The 21,587-nt window shown below is 41.5% G+C and overlaps 1 protein-coding gene across 2 annotated transcripts in view; it reads left to right on the plus strand.

Moving 5' to 3' along the window:
• The first annotated feature begins 2,733 nt into the window (after window positions 1–2,733).
• Window positions 2,734–21,587, plus strand: part of CCDC80 (coiled-coil domain containing 80) — a 37,321-nt gene continuing 18,467 nt past the window's right edge. The window contains exons 1-3 of one of the 2 annotated variants that reach the window (XM_030801754.1): window positions 2,734–3,682; window positions 4,093–5,981; window positions 14,341–14,497. In XM_030801754.1, the coding sequence (XP_030657614.1) occupies window positions 4,104–5,981; window positions 14,341–14,497 (2,035 nt within the window). In that variant the 5' untranslated portion in view covers window positions 2,734–3,682; window positions 4,093–4,103. Of the gene's footprint in view, window positions 3,683–4,070; window positions 5,982–14,340; window positions 14,498–21,587 lie in introns of those variants that run through there. The other variant, XM_030801753.1, reaches the window with a different exon arrangement.

The raw sequence follows: 21,587 nt of genomic DNA on the forward strand, positions 1-21,587 counted from the left end.
AACAGCATGTTGTTTTTCCCTCCTTTTCTTTTTATTCTTGTTTCTTCTTAAGCAAATGCTTTTTTTGAGCAATAGAATTCAGTTCAGTAGCATCTCTGAGTGTTACTTTGTGCAAGAGAACCAACGGCGTGTGACAGAAACCCTGGTTTCTCTAGTGTGCCTGGCACAGGGTGTTACCCCGAGCCTTGGTCCCAGGTTGCTGAAGTCTTGGATTAGTGTGGGTCTGACCAGTTAGCACACTCCTTTTTGGATGCCTTCTTACATTCACTCCAGCTTTCATCAAATAACTATCCCCACCCTAGTTTCTCTAAAGCAGTTCTGGTTTGTACATTCTTTCCTTTCCTCCCCACAAATTACTACAAAACCAATGTCAGGTAGTTTCCTGTCAATTAATTCCCAAATTAGCATTTCTAAAGTCTACTTTAACATTTTCTTCCTTTTAACTTTTTCTGACTCAACATCAACGTCTTCCTTTCGGATATCACCAACCCCCACCGCCCTCCCCCAACCCCTAACACTAATTGGTTGTTTCTTTCTTCAGTTGCAGAAAAATAGAAAGATCTAAATGGGGGACTTAGAAAATATGGAGCTTTTAAATAACAGACTTGGAATTGAGAATTATTACAAGCCATTAATCATTATAGGTCTCCCTGGAAATGAATGAATGAGAATTTATCATTGCTCTTATTAGGTCCGTGCCTCCAAGACTTCTTCAGGAGGATTTTCTGAAGCCCCAGGCAAGCGTTTAGGCATTGAGATGAAAACAAGCATGAGAAGCCCCACTTTGCCAGTGTGTGTGTATGTATCTGTGTGTGAGAAGAGACTGGGGGAAGGTGTTGGTTGTGGGGTGGGGACTAACGGAGGTGGTGGAGTTAGTTCCTCTCTGGTGTGTGTGTTTAGTGCGCCATCTGGTGACTGTAGCTCACAGAGGGAAGAAAGCCTGAGGTCCTAGGAAGACAGGCACAACTCAGGGTTGGGGTGGCTCCTCAGGGTCAATTCTAGGTTGCTAAAGTGGCTGTATTTCAGCTTTACCAGCGCACAGGTGACAAATGTTGTGCACATCCTGGAGAGGTTTGTGTAAGTCACTACTTATTCGAGAAAAATAATAAAGGGCTTTAAGGACCTATTGACCTATTGAGAAAAGCAAAAAGTACAGTTAACGCAATTATCCCAGACACTAGGACTCTAAAAGTGTAAGTACTCTGGTTGAACAATTAAATGAAACTCTTCTATGAACGTGGGAAATGCAAAAAGGAATTGAAGGAAGGGAAAAAACTGAAGGTATGAGTAGAAATTAAAGAGAGAGGCAGGATAGCATCACGCTTTGTAGGCTGTTCTAAACCTGGGTTCAAATTTCAGAGCTACTGCTTACCTTTTTTGGGACAATAGGCAATTTATTTAAACTCACCAAGCCTCAGTTTGCTCATCTATAAAATGAGGATCATTCTATTTACTTCCTAAGGATACTGTGAGGGTTAAATAAAAGAATTCACAAAAATACTAAGCCCAAAGCTTCACATGAAAATGCTCAATAAATGGTAGTTGTTATAAGCAGAGAGAAGAGAAAAGGAAATGAAAAGACAGAAAGGAGAAAGCTCAGTAAGGATAGTGTAGGACGCATTAGAAAATTATGAGACAGGAAGTAACATCTAGGACCCTCCAACTTAGCACAAGGCTGGGTTGATCAACCCAACAGGTGAATACCATGAAGGCTGCAATCTATGACTCCAGTGGACAGAGAGTCTCTGCCTGAAGCCCACTTTTGTTATTATCCTTACAAGTGTCTGAGAGAATGCCACAGCAGGGCTGGCCATCCTTCTTGGTACCCCTGGGACTTCAAGGTGTGGCCGGGCAACTCGGTAGTTAACCTCTATACAGGACTTTCTCAGTTCCATGCTCATAGCTTATGTGAAAAAAGTCAAATGTGACCAGGGCAAGATGGGGCTGATCAAGGCATAACAACTAGGGATGAAGTTTGATCCAGCCAGGGATGCTATTAGCATGACTGAGCTTGCAAGGAGGTTTCTGAGAACCCTGGCTTGCCACTGTTGGTGGGCAGTTAATAGTGACGTGGAAAGTCAGCTCGCCCAGCATGGCCGGAAGAAATATCCATGTAACCTGAGGCCCCTTCCTTTTCCACTGAATCCTTATGGCAGACTCAGGAGGTAGAAGCCCAAAGCTGCCTCACTCTCTCTTTTGGAACCTGATAAGTCTACTTCTATGGATTGCCTAAAGCCCTTCAGACATCTAAAGTCTCTGCAGAGGAAAATATTGCACTACACACACACACATACAAACACACACACTTGGGACCTCCAAGGGAGCCCTTAGTCTACCATCTGCAGCCAGAGCTTTGAAGCTAGAGATCATAATGCCCGTTCCCTGATGTAATAGTCAACTGCAATCTCGACTTGCAGCCATTGCCTGCATTTCTAACCTTTTACCAGCTTCCTTCCATGCCGGGGAGAAACTAGGACCAAGAACACAGTAATATGATCCCCAATTAGCATAAAATAAAAACAACCTAGTCATGTTTTCCATGGGCTTTTCCAACCTCAAACTAAAAGCACAAAGCAGGGAGAAAGATACAAAAATATACACATGGGACTATAAATACATATATACTGTCTGTGTCTGCACAGCCAAGCACCCTGACCCAAATGAGTATCTGTCTCTAAGAAAAGCATGTAGCCTGATGCAAAAATCTGAGGATTTTCTCTTTCCAAAGTACAGTGTAAGAACAGACTGGAAAAGAAGTTACCCTGATGACTTGGTTTGGAAGGGGTTAAGTCACCAGTCATCCTATTCTAAAGTGATTTATGATGATGTGTGGAGTTTAAAAACTTCCCCCACCCCAAAGAACAGCCCTCTCCCTCCTCACTGAGTCCGCTCTGAACGTGCTAAAATGGGAAGGAGGCGGTGTTTTGCTGATCTGTTAAATTCTTAGTGAAGTTTCCTTGATTTCCAGTGGCTGCTGTTGTGTGAGTTTGGTTTGGAGCAAAACTGAGGTAGTCCTAACATTTCTGGGACTGAATCCAGGCAAGAGAAAGAAGAAAAAGAAGAAGAAAAAGAGGAGGAAAAAGGTAGGGAGAAATAAAGGGAGGAGAGAAGCATAGGGAAAGGAAAAAAAAAAGTCCCTTTTTGACATCACATTCCTGTGTTTTCCCTCAGCCTGGAAAACATATTAATCCCAGTGCTTTTACGCCCGGAAACAAAGAGACTAAGCCAGACTGTGGGGGAAAGGGAGATAAGAAGGATCCTGGAACTTTAAAGAGGGAAAGAGTGAGATTCAGAAATCGCCAGGACTGGACTTTAAGGGACGTCCTGTGTCAGCACAAGGGACTGGCACACACAGACACACGAGACCGAGGAGAAACTGCAGACAAATGGAGATACAAAGACTTAGAAGGACAGCTCCTTTCACCTCATCCTACTTGTCCAGAAGGTAAAAAGACACAGCCAGAAAGAAAAGGCATCGGCTCAGCTCTCAGATCAGGACAGGCTGTGGATCTGTGGCGGTACTTTGAAAGCTGGAGCTGCAGCACACCCCTTTTGTATTGCTCACCCTCGGTAAAGAGAAAGAGGGCTGGGAGGAAAAGTAGTTCATCTAGGAAACTGTCCTGGGAACCAAACTTCTGATTTCTTTTGCAACCCTCTGCATTCCATCTCTATGAGCCACCATGTAAGTGTGTACTCCTTTCTGTCTTTGATCTGTTTATTTGTTTCTTTGTTGCTTATTTTGAAGGAATGAAATGTGAATGTTGTCATAATTAATATGCTAGTTTGCATTTTCTCTGGAGCATCCAGAGCATTAGTTGAAACAGTGCAAGCATGCTGACTGGGAAACTGAATTGGATTTCCTGCTTAATGTAATTGTCTCTGTTAAACACTAACAAATTATAGGGGCTTGAAAGTAACAGGATCTCATCCCATTTTCCATCTCCTGACCTCCCTTCTTCTTTCTAACCACGCTTTTCCCCTCCCCTTGGCTGAGATACAGAAAAAGAAAATGACCAGCTCTGTTTCCAGTTAAATAATTTTCTTTCTTTTTTCCCCTTCCCCTTTGTTTTATGACCTCCATGCATCGCAAAGTGGATTACACAATGACATGGAGAATGGGACCGCGTTTCACTATGCTGTTGGCCATGTGGCTAGTGTGTGGATCAGAACCCCACCCCCATGCCACTATTAGAGGCAGCCATGGAGGGCGGAAAGTGCCTTTGGTTTCTCCGGACAGCAGTAGGCCAGCTCGGTTTCTGAGGCACACTGGGAGGTCTCGCGGAATTGAGAGATCCACTCTGGAGGAACCAAACCTTCAGCCTCTCCAGAGAAGGAGGAGTGTGCCCATGTTGAGACTGGCTCGCCCAACAGAGCCGCCAGCGGGCTCAGACATCGATAGGGCCCCCATGAGACCTGAGCAAAGACCAGCAACCAGGAGCTCCCCGCGTGAGATGATCAGAGATGAGGGGTCCTCAGCTCGGTCAAGAATGTTGCGTTTCCCTTCGGGGTCCAGCTCTCCCAACATCCTTGCCAGCTTTGCAGGGAAAAACAGAGTATGGGTCATCTCAGCCCCTCATGCCTCGGAAGGCTACTACCGCCTCATGATGAGCCTGCTGAAGGACGATGTGTACTGTGAGCTGGCGGAGAGGCACATCCAACAGATTGTGCTCTTCCACCAGGCAGGTGAAGAAGGAGGCAAGGTGAGAAGGATCACCAGCGAGGGCCAGATCGTGGAGCAGCCTCTGGACCCTAGCCTCATCCCTAAGCTGATGAGTTTCCTGAAGCTGGAGAAGGGCAAGTTTGGCATGGTGCTGCTGAAGAAGACGCTGCAGGTGGAGGAGCGCTACCCATATCCCGTTAGGCTGGAAGCCATGTACGAGGTCATCGACCAAGGCCCCATCCGTAGGATCGAGAAGATCAGGCAGAAGGGCTTTGTCCAGAAATGTAAGGCCTCTGGTGTAGAGGGCCAGGTGGTGGCGGAGGGGAAGGACGGTGGGGGGGGAGCAGGAAGGCCAAGCCTGGGCAGCGAGAAGAAGAAAGAGGACCCAAGGAGAGCGCAAGTGCCACCAACCAGAGAGAGTCGGGTGAAGGTCCTGAGAAAACTGGCCGCCACTACACCAGCTTTGCCCCAACCTCCCTCAACCCCCAGAGCCACCACCCTTCCTCCTGCTCCAGCCACAACGGTGACTCGGTCCACGTCCCGGGCGGTAACAGTTGCTGCAAGACCTATGACCACCACTGCCTTTCCCACCACGCAGAGGCCCTGGACCCCCTCACCCTCCCACAGGCCTCCTACAACCACTGAGGTGACCACTGCCAGGGGACCCTCAGTTTCAGAGAATCTTTACCCTCCGTCCCGGAAGGATCATCACAGGGAGAGGCCACAGACAACCAGGAGGCCCAGCAAGGCCACCAGCTTGGAGAGCTTCACAAATGCCCCTCCCACCACCGTCTCAGAGCCCAGCACAAGGGCTGCTGGCCCAGGCCGTTTCCGGGACAACCGCATGGACAGGCGGGAACATGGCCACCGAGACCCAAATGTGGTGCCAGGTCCTCCCAAGCCAGCAAAGGAGAAACCTCCCAAAAAGAAGGCCCAGGACAAAATTCTTAGTAACGAGTATGAGGAGAAGTATGACCTCAGCCGGCCTACTGCCTCTCAGCTGGAGGAGGAGCTGCAGGTGGGGAATGTTCCCCTTAAAAAAGCAAAGGAATCTAAAAAGCATGAAAAGCTTGAGAAACCCGAGAAGGAGAAGAAAAAAAAGATGAAGAATGAGAACGCAGACAAGTTACTTAAGAGTGAAAAGCAAATGAAGAAGTCTGAGAAAAAGAGCAAGCAAGAGAAAGAGAAGAACAAGAAGAAAAAAGGAGGTAAAACAGAACAGGATGGCTATCAGAAACCCACCAACAAACACTTCACGCAGAGTCCCAAGAAGTCAGTGGCCGACTTGCTGGGGTCCTTTGAAGGCAAGCGAAGACTCCTTGTAAGTAGCCTTCTGCTTGGCATTGTTCTATGGGCTGAGGCAGGGCATGTTAATGTCTGTCTTGTTAGTTTTGTAAAAATCGTATTGCTAGATGCCAGACTGTGGTTGAAACTGTACTGTGTCAAGAAGCTCAGAAGTCTGGCAGAAGAGGGCAGCAGGCCAGTAGCTCCTTCTGGTTTAGTGCCCTATGAAGTTCTGCTCATACAACTCATGGCCCTGTGGTACGAAGTCAATGGCTGGGGGACACTACACATGAGCCCAGGAGAACACCTGTAGTCAGCTAGTCAGCTTCTTCTAGGCCTGTAGGGACCCTTCCCCCATTTCTACCACTCTCTTCCAAGGGATATTTCTTTTTTTTTTTTTTTTTTTTTTTGAGACAGAGTCTCGCTCTGTCACCCAGGCTGGAGTGCAGTGGCGCAATCTCAGCTCACTGCAAGCTCCGCCTCCTGGGTTCACGCCATTCTCCTGCCTCAGCCTCTCTGAGTAGCTGGAACTACAGGCGCCCGCCACCACGCCTGGCTAATTTTTTTTTTTTTTTGTATTTTTTAGTAGAGACGGGGTTTCACCGTGGTCTCGATCTCCTGACCTCATGATCCACCCACCTCGGCCTCCCAAAGTGCTGGGATTACAAGCGTGAGCCACCGTGCCCGGCCTTCCAAGGGATATTTCTAGACAAAGCTCCCTTTTACTAAGTCCAAAGGATGAAAAGAATGAAATTCCTAAAAGGGAGTGCATTGACTTCAGTCACATCTTAGTAAAAGGGTTTCTCTCTGTCTGATTTAGGAAATAGAATCATGTCTATGGGACAATAGCAGAGGTCCCCTCTTTCCCTAATTAGGTCTATATCAACATTGGAGTGCTAAAAGAAGAAAGTGAGACAGCCTGGGTGGGGAGTGGGTATGACTGAGAGTAGAGAAGAGTCCTTGTTGGTATGACCCTCATGGATCCTTTTAAAATGAGCTAGCAGAAATCTTCTCCCCTTAAAGCCTACCTCTCCCATTTCTGTCCAACTACTAGGAAGAGCCAAAGGGTGGAATGTGGGGAACTGGGTTAATTGCTTCAATTTCTGGTACTCTAGAGATACACCTGAATTTAAAATCTAGATGTCAGTTTCTCCGGGGGCTCTGTAAAATGTGTATGTGCATGTGCCTGTGCATCAGTGTGTGAAAAAGGAGACAAGCTGTCCCTACTTGCCCTCAGGCTGCAGTTCTTTGTGCCACTCATGTTGAGTAAGTCACAGATTCATCTCAGCAACTCTCTGTTTTGGCCATCACTTGCCACCACCAAATGAGGGCTTTGGGCAGGAATGAGCCAAATATAAGGGCAGTTTTTATCAGTGATATGCAAATGGCTCCTTCTCCTCTTCTTGTCTTCTCTTTCCCTCTTTTACTGCCCCTCCAAAATTTCTACCCCTGGATCTTAAGACTAGCTTTTTACTCCAGGCTGTCAAGGAGGAAAAGGATATTGTTACCATTAATTCTGAGTAAAAGATCAATAAATTGATGTTGGGTAATGTGAGTCAGGAATGATTTTCTCAGATGCCTGGGTGAGAGAATCAACTCATGCCATTGAGGGCAGCACCCATCCTCCTGAAGGCACAAGGTGACTACACACCCTGCATTTCTGCCACCAAAAGAGACAGACACTCTTTTCTCAAGGCATTTCTTAGAGGATCTTTTACGTTTTCCAAGCTAGCCTAAAGTTTGGTTAATGATCTGGGCAGAGGAACTCTGGTGCCCATTTATCGTATGTTGTTTCAGAAAGTTTAAATGTGCATTTGAAATATTACTCAGAGCAAAGTTCTTTGTGATGTTTATCATGAGTGGGACATATCCCAAATTCTCTTAGCTGTTTACGTTGATAGTAGGTCTGTGTATTAGAGCAAAACCTAGCTTTGGTTGAGTCTAAGGATTTGTGTGTATGCCTGTGTGTGTTTTGTTATATATTTTTTGTATATTGGTGCAATATCTAACCAGAGCCTTAACGTGTCTATATAAACTTAGGTTATGAGGTCGCTTGGATATTTAAATGGGAATGTTCCCATTAGAACGAAAAAGAAATCAGATTTCAGAGTAAAACTCTATCTGATACTTGAATGTCTGTTAGGGAGCCTGTGGGGGCAAACTGCTCTCTTTGGGGCATGGGAAAGAATTAGTGGTTTGCTCCAATGCTGTCTTGAGTACCTACAACTTTGTCCAGCCACTAAAATACATCACCCAACTCTGTTCATTTAGCCAACAGGGCAGGCAAAATGTTCCTCATGGTCAGGTTTAAAAAAAAAAATCATGGGTAAAATGTCAGGATTGTAACTGTGCACCCGTATGGCAAATATTTCCCATTGCTGCTAGCTTGTGAGTCAAAAAAGGAGGTTTTCACAGTGTATCCCTGATATTAGTCATACTTTTCATTTCTCCCTCCTTCTCCCCACTCCCTTAGTCGGAGATCTGAAAGCCCAGCTGGGCCATTCCTGCTTTTAACAGTATCCCTGCTTATAAATTTCTAGCAAATGAAACTCAAATGACAGCTTCTGCTGATGTCATGTGAGGCAAAACAGAAACCAGCTGGAATTGCTCCTGGCAGTGTTGGTTCTTTGGGCTAGTGAGAGAATCAGGTTTGTTATTCGAAAGAAAATACTAACAGAAGGCTTTTCAGACTTTGATCCTATGTGCGCCCAGCTGATCATCATATCAGAAATGTGTCTTCTGCAGAGCTAATGATGTCTAAAGTAAGAATGGATTAGAAAAGACCAAATGAAATAAACATGATACCAAAGCAAAAGATTGAGAGAAAAGAATTTTTCACCAGAGAGGAGACCAATGGGTGAAAAACATTGTCGGTGCCGTTTAGCCTTTTTCACTCGCTTTTCCCATCAAACTTGGCTAATGTTACTTAGGAAGCTCAGTGATTCAATTACTATTCATTAAGGCTTAGCGCTCTCAAGCTGTTTAAGTATGGCTGAGAACAACTACCTCCAACTGGCCTTAACTTAACCCAGTATACTCAAACTGAAAGCAGGTTTACATTCCAAGAAATTGTGCAGGACTTTCAGCTCATCTTCTCAGCTTTTCAGTAACCTGGTACTTAACTGCCATTTATTGTAAACCCTTAGTGCTTTGTCTTTATTTATACCATTCTTTAGATGCGGACATATCACGTAACTGCTACTTAACAATTACAGAAACGCTAACAGCAATGGTGTATGTAGGTCACAGGCGGATGGCTTCCTATACGCCTTCACAGGAGCTGCAGGTGGAGCCAGGTGTCCTATTTTTAGATTAGTGTTCACTCTTTCAAACCTCCTGCCTCTTAACCTGTTAATGAAGAAGGGCACGTCCTGCCAGGTACTTTGCCGAGACTGTGTGGTTTAATTCTCGAAACAATCCCTCAAGGAATGATTTATTTTTTATTTTATTTATTTCTTTTTTTTTTTGAGACGGAGTCTCGCTGTCGCCCAGGCTGGAATGCAGTGGCGAGATCTCGGCTCACTGCAGGCTCCGCCCCCTGGGGTTCACGCCATTCTCCTGCCTCAGCCTCCCAAGTAGCTGGGACTACGGGCGCCCGCCACCACGCCCGGCTAATTTTTTGTATGTTTAGTAGAGACGGGGTTTCACCGTGTTAGCCAGGATGGTCTCCATCTCCTGACCTCATGATCTGCCCGCCTCGGCCTCCCAAAGTGCTGGGATTACAGGCGTGAGCCAGGAATGATTTATTAACCCCTTTCTACACATGAGACAACAGAACCTGAAGTTACCCAAGATATATAGCTAATATGTGGTGAAGTGAGAATTAGAACTCAGATCTGTTTGAGTTGAAAGCTCAAATTCAGGCCAATCTCCCTTTCTGAATTCTTTTGGGTATGAACTTCCTGTGGGATATGCCATAAAGTGAAGGGGAAACTGAGGAATGATCTTGCCAGTTAGTAGATATGAATTTAAAAAATTAATACATATGAATACAAATAAATTTAAAATTTCATTTTCAACCTTGAGTCATCCAGATAAGTGGTAAAGGATTGCTAAGCACAAATGTGGAGTTTCTGCCTTTAATACACAGCTAGTCCTCTGCACTCAATTCCCTGGCTTTCCAAACAGTCAGTCAAAAACAATAGATTGGATTCCAGTTAACCTAATCCTTCAAACTGTTTGGTGTCCGTTTGAGGTTGACGATAGTGAGAGTATAGGTAAGCTTATCACCAAAACATTGTACTTTGGGGAGTATAGCTGACAAGCCATCATTCTGCGCTCTGAGATCTATTCATGTGTCAATTAACAAGGGACCTCAAATGCTGAATTGAATGAATTCAAGTGCAAGTTTAAGAATTCTTTGGTGACTGAATCTCCTGTAATTCAAGTGGGTTAATATTTCCAACTTTACTTCAGACATCTGTGTATTGGGACAACCATCTACTTATTTGGTTTAATTTTAGGAAAGAATTTAAGGTTTCCTGCTGTACTAAGGCAGACTATTAGCTTGAAAGTTATTTTTCAGAATCCTGTAAAAAAAAAAAAAAAAATCTAGCGTTTTGAGCCTAACGCAGTATTTTGAATAATCTGAGACTTAAAATATCTTCCCTCTAGCTTTTTTCCAGTGCTGTTTGCTCTCTTTACTTATGGAAACAGGCTTCCTTATCCTCTGAAGCTCATGGAGCCAACACACCAGTTGGAACAGAAGCCATGAAAAAGAAATACAACACAGGTTTAAATTCATGATACATGCCCTGATTTATTGCCATCAAACTGGAAAGAGGCCAAGTGACAGAAAATAGTGTTTACTGAGGAGCTCTAAGCTGCTCTTTTTAGGAAGAGGGGACTGGAAATGGTTCTCATTTTAAACACTGTCTGAAATACTGCCCAACTAGACAGTGAATGGGATGGAGATGTCAAAACATAGGGAAAGAGTCCCTGAAATGGGTTCAGATGGTCAGTCTTCTCTGTTTTCTCTGTTGCAAACTTGGGGAGCAGATTAAATGTAAGGGAGAGTGTTTTTACCAACTGGTAAAGTTGCAGCCTGCACCCAGACATTCACAACAACCAGGGAACCCCTTTGTTCCTGAGTCCCTCTCCTCTCCTCTGACTGGGGTGATCTATATAACCTGAGGAGTGTTGGCCAGCATTTATGCCCCCACCATCTGCAGGACAGTAATAGAGTCTGAGGAACTTACATTCTGCCTGGGGAGATGTGACAGTTATATAGTAGATGAAGGAAATACTTAAATTCCAAGTGGGTGGGGCACACAATAAGAACAGAAATTAAAAGGAGGAAGTGATCCCTGCATGATAGAAAAGACTTTAAGGAGGATAATGCATTGAAAGAAAGAATCAGATTTAGAGAAGGGAGGGGGCAGGTTTCTGAGGTAGGAGGAGTGACTTGGGCAAAGGCAGAGGATTGTGGGTGAATTATTCAGAGGCGACATACCTGTATGTGCTTGGGGGACACATATTTATTTATTAAGAATAAATCAATCTGTAATAAGTTCATGTTATGTTCTTATAAAGATATACAGATATATTTACTTTTGCTCAGATCTCACAACGTGATGAGGTTGGCAGGAAAGTTGTTTCATTGTAACAATGACAATGCTGAGCTTCAGAAGAATAAGTGGATTTATTTAGGCTACAAGCTGGCTGGGAGCTGAACTAGGACGGAAATGACAGCCCCCTGACTTTGACTGCAATTATTCTTTCTATGTGCCTCTCTGCCCAAGATTCCTTTCATTTCCTAATTTAAACTGGGTCTGGCTGTAGGGGGTAAAGAGGTCAGGTAAGGGAGGTATAGGAGGACATTAGCAAAAGAGAGCCCGGAGCCAGAATGTGGAGGGCCAGAAGTTAGGGAATGAGTCCTGCAAAACGAATGTCACCCCACTGGTGATTAAAGGCATTCTTGGGCAAAGGGTCTGCAGTGAAAATAAACATCAGAGGCACGTATTTATTTAAATGAGATTCCCACTGGGTATCCATGGCCTCATGCCACTATGTATAGAGCTATGTGGGAGAACCTACCACACAGGGGAGGATAAGGTTCTGTGTGATTACATACTGTCTGACATTCTTAATATACACAAGGGGGAGAAGACTAGAGGAGGGTTGAGGACTCTTAAAATCCTGTCATACCATGATCTGTCCACGGATTGTAAGGGTCTATGGCAAAGTATGGTATGAATGAAATGGAATCTATGTATGAATTTGAAGCTACAGAAACAGGTAATTTTCTGTCATCTAACATCTAAGCAGCTTTGCCCTAGAAACTCCTCTAAATATATTCTAAATATGGCTTATCCTTAATTTAGAATAGGGAGTCCAAAACCGTGAAAAGTAAGTCCCTTTCTCTTACCTTTGTTTTTACTGTTTTGTGTTTTTACCTAGACATTCATTTTATTTATTTCAGAATAGTGTGTTTTTGAGCACAAAATAGTCAGACAAAAAGACCTAAAATATACCAACTTAAAATAAAACTTAGGTATCTGCGCTTCCATCCAGATCTGAAGAAATATTTCCATATGCCATAAAGCTAATTAAAAACAAACGAAGCAACTAAAAATACCATCACCACATCTTTTTATAGCTGCCTTAAATCTTGTTTTAAGGCTAATGTGAATCAATGAATAAATTTGGAGAAATTTTGTTTTTCCCCTTGAAAAATTATGTTCCTAAAACAAACATTTCCTATCCAGAATGTCCATATGAGCAGGCATAGAAACACATGAAAAATAAACTAAAGCATGTCTATTTAAAATTAATTATGATCTGAAAAACAAAATAAAACAAAAACTTCATCCCAGAAAACCTTTGTTAACGTTCCATTCAAAGGCTATTGAACAAGTTTAATTTCCTTGAGGGAGAGTATTTTGTCATGCGGGGAGAATTCTTAGAAGGGAAAGCCTGCAGGTAGCAATACAGACATCTCTGATAGAGAAAAATAAACAGCAGGATCAAGCTGAGACCAGATTTATTAACCATTTTTGATAAAATATTTGGAAGAGGTACACAGCCTGGTGACTTGCCCTCTGAAAAATGCCAAGCGAATAGTCATAAATTTCAGAAATAGCTTATAAGGTTAGGTGGATAAATAGAAAATTGGTTGATACATTTGAATGTAGCCAAATGCAAGAAAATTGGCTGATAAATTTGTATTTAGTCAAATGCAAAAGTTGTTTACAGAAAAATGATTTATAGAGGTTTGCTTCTGAGCTTAGGGATGATGCAACAAAGGGCAAATAGACAGCGTTCATTGCAGACATCAGCCTGGTGATCTATTTGGGATCAAGGATCTCAACAAAGACCTGGTCATCATCACAATAAAATTTCATATCTTCCCACCTCCAAGGTAAGCAGCACTATGCCCACTAGCTTGTGTAGTGTGGAACAGAGTTCTAGCTTCAGCTCAAGACCTGGTAAAATTGGAGAAATCTCAGGGAAGGGCAACTAAATTAATCAAGAGAGTAGGGAAGCTTTTGTATTAGGTTAGATAAAAATAGTGAGATGTTCTCAGAGAAAAGATTCAAGAGGACCTCTTAAAAATAGGGTTATCCTCACTGTATCCAAAATAAATTACATTTTCTCAGATTTCTAGTGACTAAAGTATTTCTTTTGATTGCTTTGTCTTTCCTCCTTTTTTTCCCCAGAATACAGGGGTCACAGAATGAGGATGAAAGACAGAGGGCTAGGTGAAAAATACCAGGTCTGAACTAAAGAGAAGGCTAAACTTGGAGTAAAAAACATCCTGTTGGAAAACTGCAATATCAAAAGACAAACACCACCAACTCTGTGCAGGCTGAATGTGACAATGAATATATTCTATGTGACAAAACGCAGGCCTAAAAGTCATCATAAAACCTTTCTGCAAGCTTTTCTAATTAAAGTCCTAAATCACAGAATGTTTCGTAGTGCCCAGGGCCTGGCTATGAAACTCTGTTAACCCTGTGAAATGTGAATAATAGTAGTAACCACTGAATTAACCAATATCTAATCAGCCAATGACAATAATGAAGATCAAAATTAGGAAGGAAAATAGCATTTATTGAACAATTATTGCATGCCAAGTATTCATGTAATGTTCACAGCAGCCTTACAAAATAAGTATTCTTTTGCAGAGTTCACAAATAAGAAAACTGAGATACATGGAGACTAGTAATGGAGGTAAATAATGGAAGTGAGTAGAAAATTCTAAGCTGTCTTGGAGACAAAAAGAGGCCTTTTCAAATGGCCCTTTTTGGCCCTAATTATGCTAACTGTTCAGCAGAATATCTGTACCTTAGATGCAGTCACTACCATCCCTCTCTTCCAAATCATCTCTTTGGGTTTTGCCCCAGTGTGAAACTATCACTATAAATTAGTATTTGTTTGTCTTCACTCACCTCCAGCTGATCACTGCTCCCAAGGCTGAGAACAATATGTATGTGCAACAACGTGATGAATATCTGGAAAGTTTCTGCAAGATGGCCACCAGGAAAATCTCTGTGATCACCATCTTCGGCCCTGTCAACAACAGCACCATGAAAATCGACCACTTTCAGCTAGGTTCTCTTAAACATTTTAATTATATTATTGTTTTTCTCATATCTAAGGTGGGACAAACTTTATGGGAGAGGTACATGGGGGATCCAAAAGAAAATGCAGATGTTCAGAGGGCTCTTTGGTTGTGATAACACAGGTCAGTTTGCCTGCTTATTTAAATAGCCATTCCAGGATGGTTCTGGTTTAAGTTTTCAGCACCGTAAAAAAGAAAAATACGCAAACACTCTATTGTCTGAAAGTCAGTAAGGTAGAAGAAAATGGGAAAAGTAATACAGTGTGGGAGAGAATCAGAGAGGCATTCAGACACTTTTTCTGGGTACTGAGTCTTCTTGCCTGTGAGCAGCCCCATCTGATCTTCCTGCAGACTCTCTGCTGCAGGTGACTCATTACAGATGGGACTTGCCAGACTCTCGGAAGTACTTGACTCTGGCAAGCCTGAGGAAGGAATTAACCAGAACTGAGAGAAGCTGTTAAGATAAATGAAAAGTCACTGAAAATATGGACTGAACTGCACCCAAGTCCTTTTGGAGAGTAGAAGAATTTGGCTGAATTTAGAGTTTTCGCAATTTTACATATGAATGGTGCATGTGAGACTCATGAGGCGTACAGCCCAGTGTTGGGCAGCTGAGATCTAACTCATTGCAGTTCTCCTGGGAACGCTGCAAGATTTACTGTGATTAGTTAAGCCTCATAGTCAGAAGCCCAAAATATGACTCACCCAGTTTATTTTATAATTATTGCATCTCTAGGGCTTTATTTTTTAAAAAGCTTTTTTTCTTATATGCATTTTCTGCTGTTTTGTTGTTGTTCGTGGTTTAACTACAAAAAAAAAAATCCCTTAGAGTAATCCTTTATATTCCATTGCTTGCATATTCTGCATAGTTTCCATAAAGTATATTTCATCTTAAAGCACCTGAAAGAATATAAAATATATTTAGTAATATATAACTAATTATTTGTTAGTCAACATTTAACTTCAATACACATAACATTATCACACAGATTTTTCTGACGTATGATCTTGGTGTAATTGAAGACATATCAGTTATATTATGTCACGATAATGCCAACTTGATTTGAATATGGTCTAGCTTTCTAAATCATATTTTTTACTGTGGTAAGTACACTTAACGTGAAATCTTCCCTCTTAATACATTTTTAAGTGCACAATACAGTATTGATGACTATAGGTACAATATTGTACAGCAGATCTCTAGAGCTATCAGTTATGCATTCTCTACTTCACATAGCCCACCTTCCTCTGAGGTGGCTACAAAAGAAAAATAAATAGCATCTTTTCCAATGTCCCATCATAAATTATTGTGGATTGATGATTTATTTTTGGACATTTATCCTGCACTGTATGTATAATTTAGGGGGAGAACAAGCAAAAAAGGAATTTCTTAACCAAAACAACAATAATGATCATACAAACAAAAGACACAAAATGAATTCTGGAGACAGACAGATTTAAATCCAGGGTCACAATTTACTTGTTGTGTGACCTTGGGCAAGCTACTCCTAAGTCTTAGTTTAGAAGATAATCATATCTATTTCACAGGATGAAATAAGATAGTACACAGAAATGCCGGTCAGGTAATAAGCACCATTATGTGGTCATCCTCTGCATTACCATTTGATCTGGTAGTCATCTGGAGATCAATGAGCTGTCACACTTGTCACTAGAGCACCTATAATGGCAAAATACTTGTTATTGCTTTGTGCTGATTACAGAATGTTCACACACGAACCCTCACAACAGCTCATCCAGATCAGGCTGCATTATTATTCTTGGTGATAAAACTGAAGCCCAAGAGACTAATACTACAAAGCCACATATTTATTGGCTAACTAGGATTCAACCATTTGTTTCCTGGATTTGTCAAATAATAGCATGAGGGCAGTGAGCTTAATTACACTCCAGATGTCCAGAAAGGAAGTAAGTACTCAATCCAGCACAAAGACTGGTGCTGGATAGTGATGAAAGCCCTCACAAACCAGGTGTTCCCAGTGTCAAATGTGTTACCTGCCAACCCTTTCACAAAGTGTTCTCATTCCTTATTTCAGAGAAGTTTGGAAAAATCATTACATCTTTCACCTCAACTTCTATATAGTCTCATTATAAGCATCTGGTACTGCCTTGGCAAATTTTTAGCATAATCCTACTGTTTTCTAGACATCTGGATTGAATATGAACTGTAGATGGGCTGCGGGTCTTTTTTTTTTTTTTCTGCCTTATTGGAAATCAGGTATTATGATTTGGGCATCGTCGTCACTGAATGGTAGCCTGAACCTGATTTTAGGGTGGGAGATCTTGTATTTTGTTTCTCATCTAATTCCTGGAAGGCCTCTCTTTCCCTGTGTCATGTCCCAGGTTACCCTTATGGGAAAGGCTGTAGCACTTTCAGCCAAGACTGGGAGTCAGCCATGGGAAAAAAAGAATTGGCATGAGCCATGGGCTCAGTGAACCAAAAAACTCCAGCCTTGACTGACTTTCAGCTGGAAATCTATCAGATGGCCTTACTTTTCCTTAAAAATAAATCAAGCTCTGCCTACTATTCCAGACTTTTACTGGGCCTTGAAAGCAGGGGCACACATCCAACTACAGTGTGGGCCGTACTCACCAGATGGTCCATCTTGCTAAAAGTATTTGGACATCACTGATGAACCTACAAACGCCAAGAAACTTACCTTAATATTTTAGGCTTTCATGTAAATAAAGTTATTTATGCTTGAGCAAATTCCAATGCCTATCTGGTTTTGTCATCACAGAGTATATTGCATGTGGGGTTTAAAATGGCCTAACACATAAAGGCATTCTTTCTTGTTAGTGATATTTAAAATGTCAGTCTAGGATAGGAATGTTGGGTGTGTATGTTTAGTGAATGGATTACAGGCAAATTTTGTCAGATAGGAAAAAGTTGCTGGCTAAAGGCACTTCATTGCAGAATGAAGAAAGAAGTGGGGGGAAATGCACAGTAATCGTGTTTCTTTCTTAGCAATATTTAGAGAGGAAAAATATTTTAACATTGGCATTTTATCACCAAATTTTAAGAGCTAGAATACACAGGACATTTAATAGGGCAAGGGAAGTTTTTTGATAGCTTCTTTCAAAGAAAAGAGAGTTTGAGGGTAATCAAGAGAGGTGGCAAAGTTCATGGAGGTGGAATATGGCAACAAGGAGAGAGAAAATGTTGATTTCTTACTATCTAAGGACTTCATAAGTCAATTTTTAGAATGAGAATGGTAGGCCGGGTGCAGTGGCTCATGCTTGTAATCCCAATACTTTGGGAGGCTGACGTGGGCTGATCACTTGAGGCCAGGAGTTCGGGACCAGCCTGGCCAATATGGTGAAATCCCATCTCTACTAAAAATACAAAAATTAGCTGGTCATGGTGGCAGATGCCTGTAATTCCAGCTATTTGGGGGGTTGAGGCAGGAGAATTGCTTGAACTTGGGAGGCAGAGGTTGCAGTGAGCCAAGACTATGCCAGTGCACTCTAACCTGGGTGACAAAGTGAGACTCTGTCTCAAAATAAATAGATAAATAAATCCATAAATAAAATGAGAATGATAGTATACAAATCAGTCTAAAATACCCTTTCTGTCTGATCCTGTTGAAGAGAATTGTTCTTTCTGGAGAAGCCTCACAGTCATCAGGATCCACAACAATTCAAAAATGCTGCTTTGCCTCTGGGGCAGTCCTGAAAAACAGACCCTTTGCCCCCAACTTCTCCTTTCGTCAGTGGTGACAGTGCCTGGCAGCTGCCTTCTCTAGACCCTGCAACACTGAGCTGGGAGGAGAGGCTGGATGAGTGCTCAGACTTCCACACAGTGGCTGTGTGTCCCCCTCTGCTTTGATAAGTCTTTACTTATCAATCATTCTGTGCCCTAGAGACTAGAGAGCCTGTCTCCTAACCTACTCAGTCTTCTTAGTCCACGGCCCTTGCTGCCTCCAATATCAAGCATATCAGTGTCAAGACCAATCCCTGACATTCCAAGGGGGAAAAGTGCCTGACATGTCAAATGTACAAAACAAGTATTTGAAGAATGTAGTGGACGGATTGGCTCTTCCCATTGTAGTTATCAGATAAGGTATTGAAAATATCAGAGAATTTTAAAAAGTAGGTTGATTTAATGGAGGGACCTTGAAAAATGAGTAGGTTTTTTTTTGATAGGGTAATGACTCGATCAAGGTATTTTTGTTTTTGTTTAATTTTTCAAAGAAATACTTTTTTTAAATTTTCAAAGTCAAAGCCATATAAAAAGGTGTACAGAGACAAGTCTTGTATCCTTCCTGACCCCTCTACCCTGCTACTCCCTGCACCCACAGGTAATCATTTTTGTAATTCCTTATTTATTCATTTAGTACTTTTTTAGACAAATACAAATAAATACCTATATATTTTTCTTTTTATACAAAATATAGCATATTATATATACTGTTCCACATCTTGCTTTTTTCACTTAAAATATTTCTAGGAGATCTTTCTTTATGAGTATATAGCAATCTTCCCCATTTCTTATCAAAAAATTGTGAGATTCTCTCATAGTTTAAACATTTTGTCCATAGATACTTGGACTATTTTCAATATTTTGTTCTTATACATATATCACACATACATAGAGCTATATATGAACAAGGTTACGATTAAATTGTGAGTGCATCTTTCCAATAGAGTCTAAGAAACAGGATTGTTAGACTAAATAGAAAATGTAGTCTGAGTGGATGCTTCCTGATTTCTCTCCATACAAGTTGAATCATGTTGCAATTTCAACAGCAATGTTTAAATGTCTATTTCCCCAGACCTCTCCAATTAATGTGTGCGATCAAACTTTTGGATACTTTTGACCAGTGTAATATGTGAAAAATGGTATCAGTATAGGGTAATATTGATTTGCATTTCTCATCTTGTGAGTATGATTGAACACCTTTTCATGCTTCGGGAGCATTTATATTTCCTTTTTAGTGTTCTTTGCCCATTTTTCTATTGAGCTGTCATTTTTTTCATCTCAGTGCGTAGGTACTCTATATATATTGGAAAAAAATTCAGACTCCCACCTCCCCTTTCTACTCCAAGATAATGACTCATTTGTTTAGGAATGAGGTCCAGGAATCTATAGTTTAAAATGTTGCTCAGGTGATTCTGATTTGCTATTAGGTTTGATTTAGAGCAGAAGGCTGGGTAGAGGATAAGAGGTGAAGAGAGGGCTAGAAATGTATTTTGGCACCTGAAATTAGATTTCTAATACCAAGACAAAGAATTCAAACTTTATATGTAAACCATGTGAAGTCACTAAATATTTCTGAATATATTTTTCAAATATATTTATAACTTTAAGATTTGATGGAGTCAATCTGTAGGACAGCAAATCACTTGGACAGGACCCACTCTTGATTAATAAGACAAGTTGCTCTTTCTAGAGAACAAGTGATCAGGAATGGCCAGGGTAGTCCCACCTATCAATTTAATCAGGTCACTCATCTCACAGTGGGGTAGTAGATAGGAAAATGACCCACTTATAGAGTAAAAGAGGAGTAAACAGATCAATTGCAAAGTAATTTAAACTTACCTATTTCCAATCAAAAGGAAGTAAGTTCCAAGCTGGAGGCCAAGGTTATCCTAACTGAAATAACCTGCCATGGACTGCTCAGCACTCCTGGCAGTGTTCTTGAGAATAAAAGCAATTTAGCTTCTGCTGGCATCTACCTCCTGGCTTATGTAAAGCACAACCAAGAGAGTTTTGGCCCCTACTGACTTCTTGAAAAGAATAGTTATATTTTAAATGCCTTACAAATATGTTTTATTTAAAAGACCTAATGCATGCAAAACCAATTTTAGAAAAAAATACTTATGAATGTGTTTTCTCAAATTACATTAGACTGTGTTGCGGGTTCACAAGATCAAAGGAAAGTGTGAAGGTTTTATGGTGGGTTTTCTGCACAGTCCTAGAATCACTCACCTTATCTATACCTTATTACTATCTTTTTCATATGATATCCTTCTTATGGGAGAGTTCTAGTGATTACCAAATCTTTACTGAATGCCCGGGTTGTATGCTAGGAACTGTGCCAGGCTGAAAGGATATAAAATGTGACCAAAACTCAGTCTCCATTGTTAAATTACTCATATCTAGGGGGAAGACAGATGTGTAAACAACTGGTTGCAATGCAAGGTGATTAGCATTATTATAGAAGAATGCCAAAATGTTGAGTGCATAAGTGAGATAAAGACAGGTTTCACAGACAATAAGAAGTACTCATGTGGATAGCATTCTAGGAAGAGACGGTACGTTCCTGCAGACTGAAAATAGAGGGCTGGAGCATAATGTATGGAGGAAGAGTTAATAGATAAGATTATAATGCCATAATGATCCTGTATGCTATGACAAGGATTTAGATTTTCTCCTCTGGGACAGTAGCTCTTTGTCTTTAGAGTGCATAACAACTACCCAGGAAATTTTTTAAATGCGGATTCCTGGGCTTCACCACCGGTAATTCTGAGTCAATTGATCTGGATCCAAGGATTGTAATTTTAACAAGCACTCCTGGTGACTGTGATGAAGGTGGATAGTGGATCGTACTTTTACAAACTGCTAGAAGAGATTGGGAACTTTTGAAGCAATGCGAGAGGCTAAAGTAGTCCAGGCATTAGTGTAATTGCCCAAACTTAGGCAAGAGAGGGTTGGAGGAGGAGAATCCATGGATGTCACAAGGAAAGCAGTTACAGACAGAAGCTTTAAGCATAATGCCTAGCACACATTTAGTGTTTAATATGTTATAACTGAAGCTGAATTTTCTGCATTGTCATTGCTGTCTATAGTTAGTCACGAAAGGACAAATACATGAAAAAATTTAATACCACCTGAATTTGACTGCTGATGTTTGGGATTGGAATTTTTAAAGAATAGCACTCTAGGCAGATATCCCACTACTAGGGCCAGACCTTATCGGCACATAACAGAGTTCACCTTCCCTGGGAATCCCTCACCTCAATAATCTTAGGTCCAAATCCCAGCAAATGGGTTTGAATCTATGAAGCATTTCAGCTGGATTAGGAGCATGTAGACAGTTTAGAGAATGTTTCCTAAAG

The sequence above is a fragment of the Nomascus leucogenys genome, chromosome 21 (assembly GCF_006542625.1).
Source record: "Nomascus leucogenys isolate Asia chromosome 21, Asia_NLE_v1, whole genome shotgun sequence".
NCBI classification, from domain to species: domain Eukaryota; kingdom Metazoa; phylum Chordata; class Mammalia; order Primates; family Hylobatidae; genus Nomascus; species Nomascus leucogenys.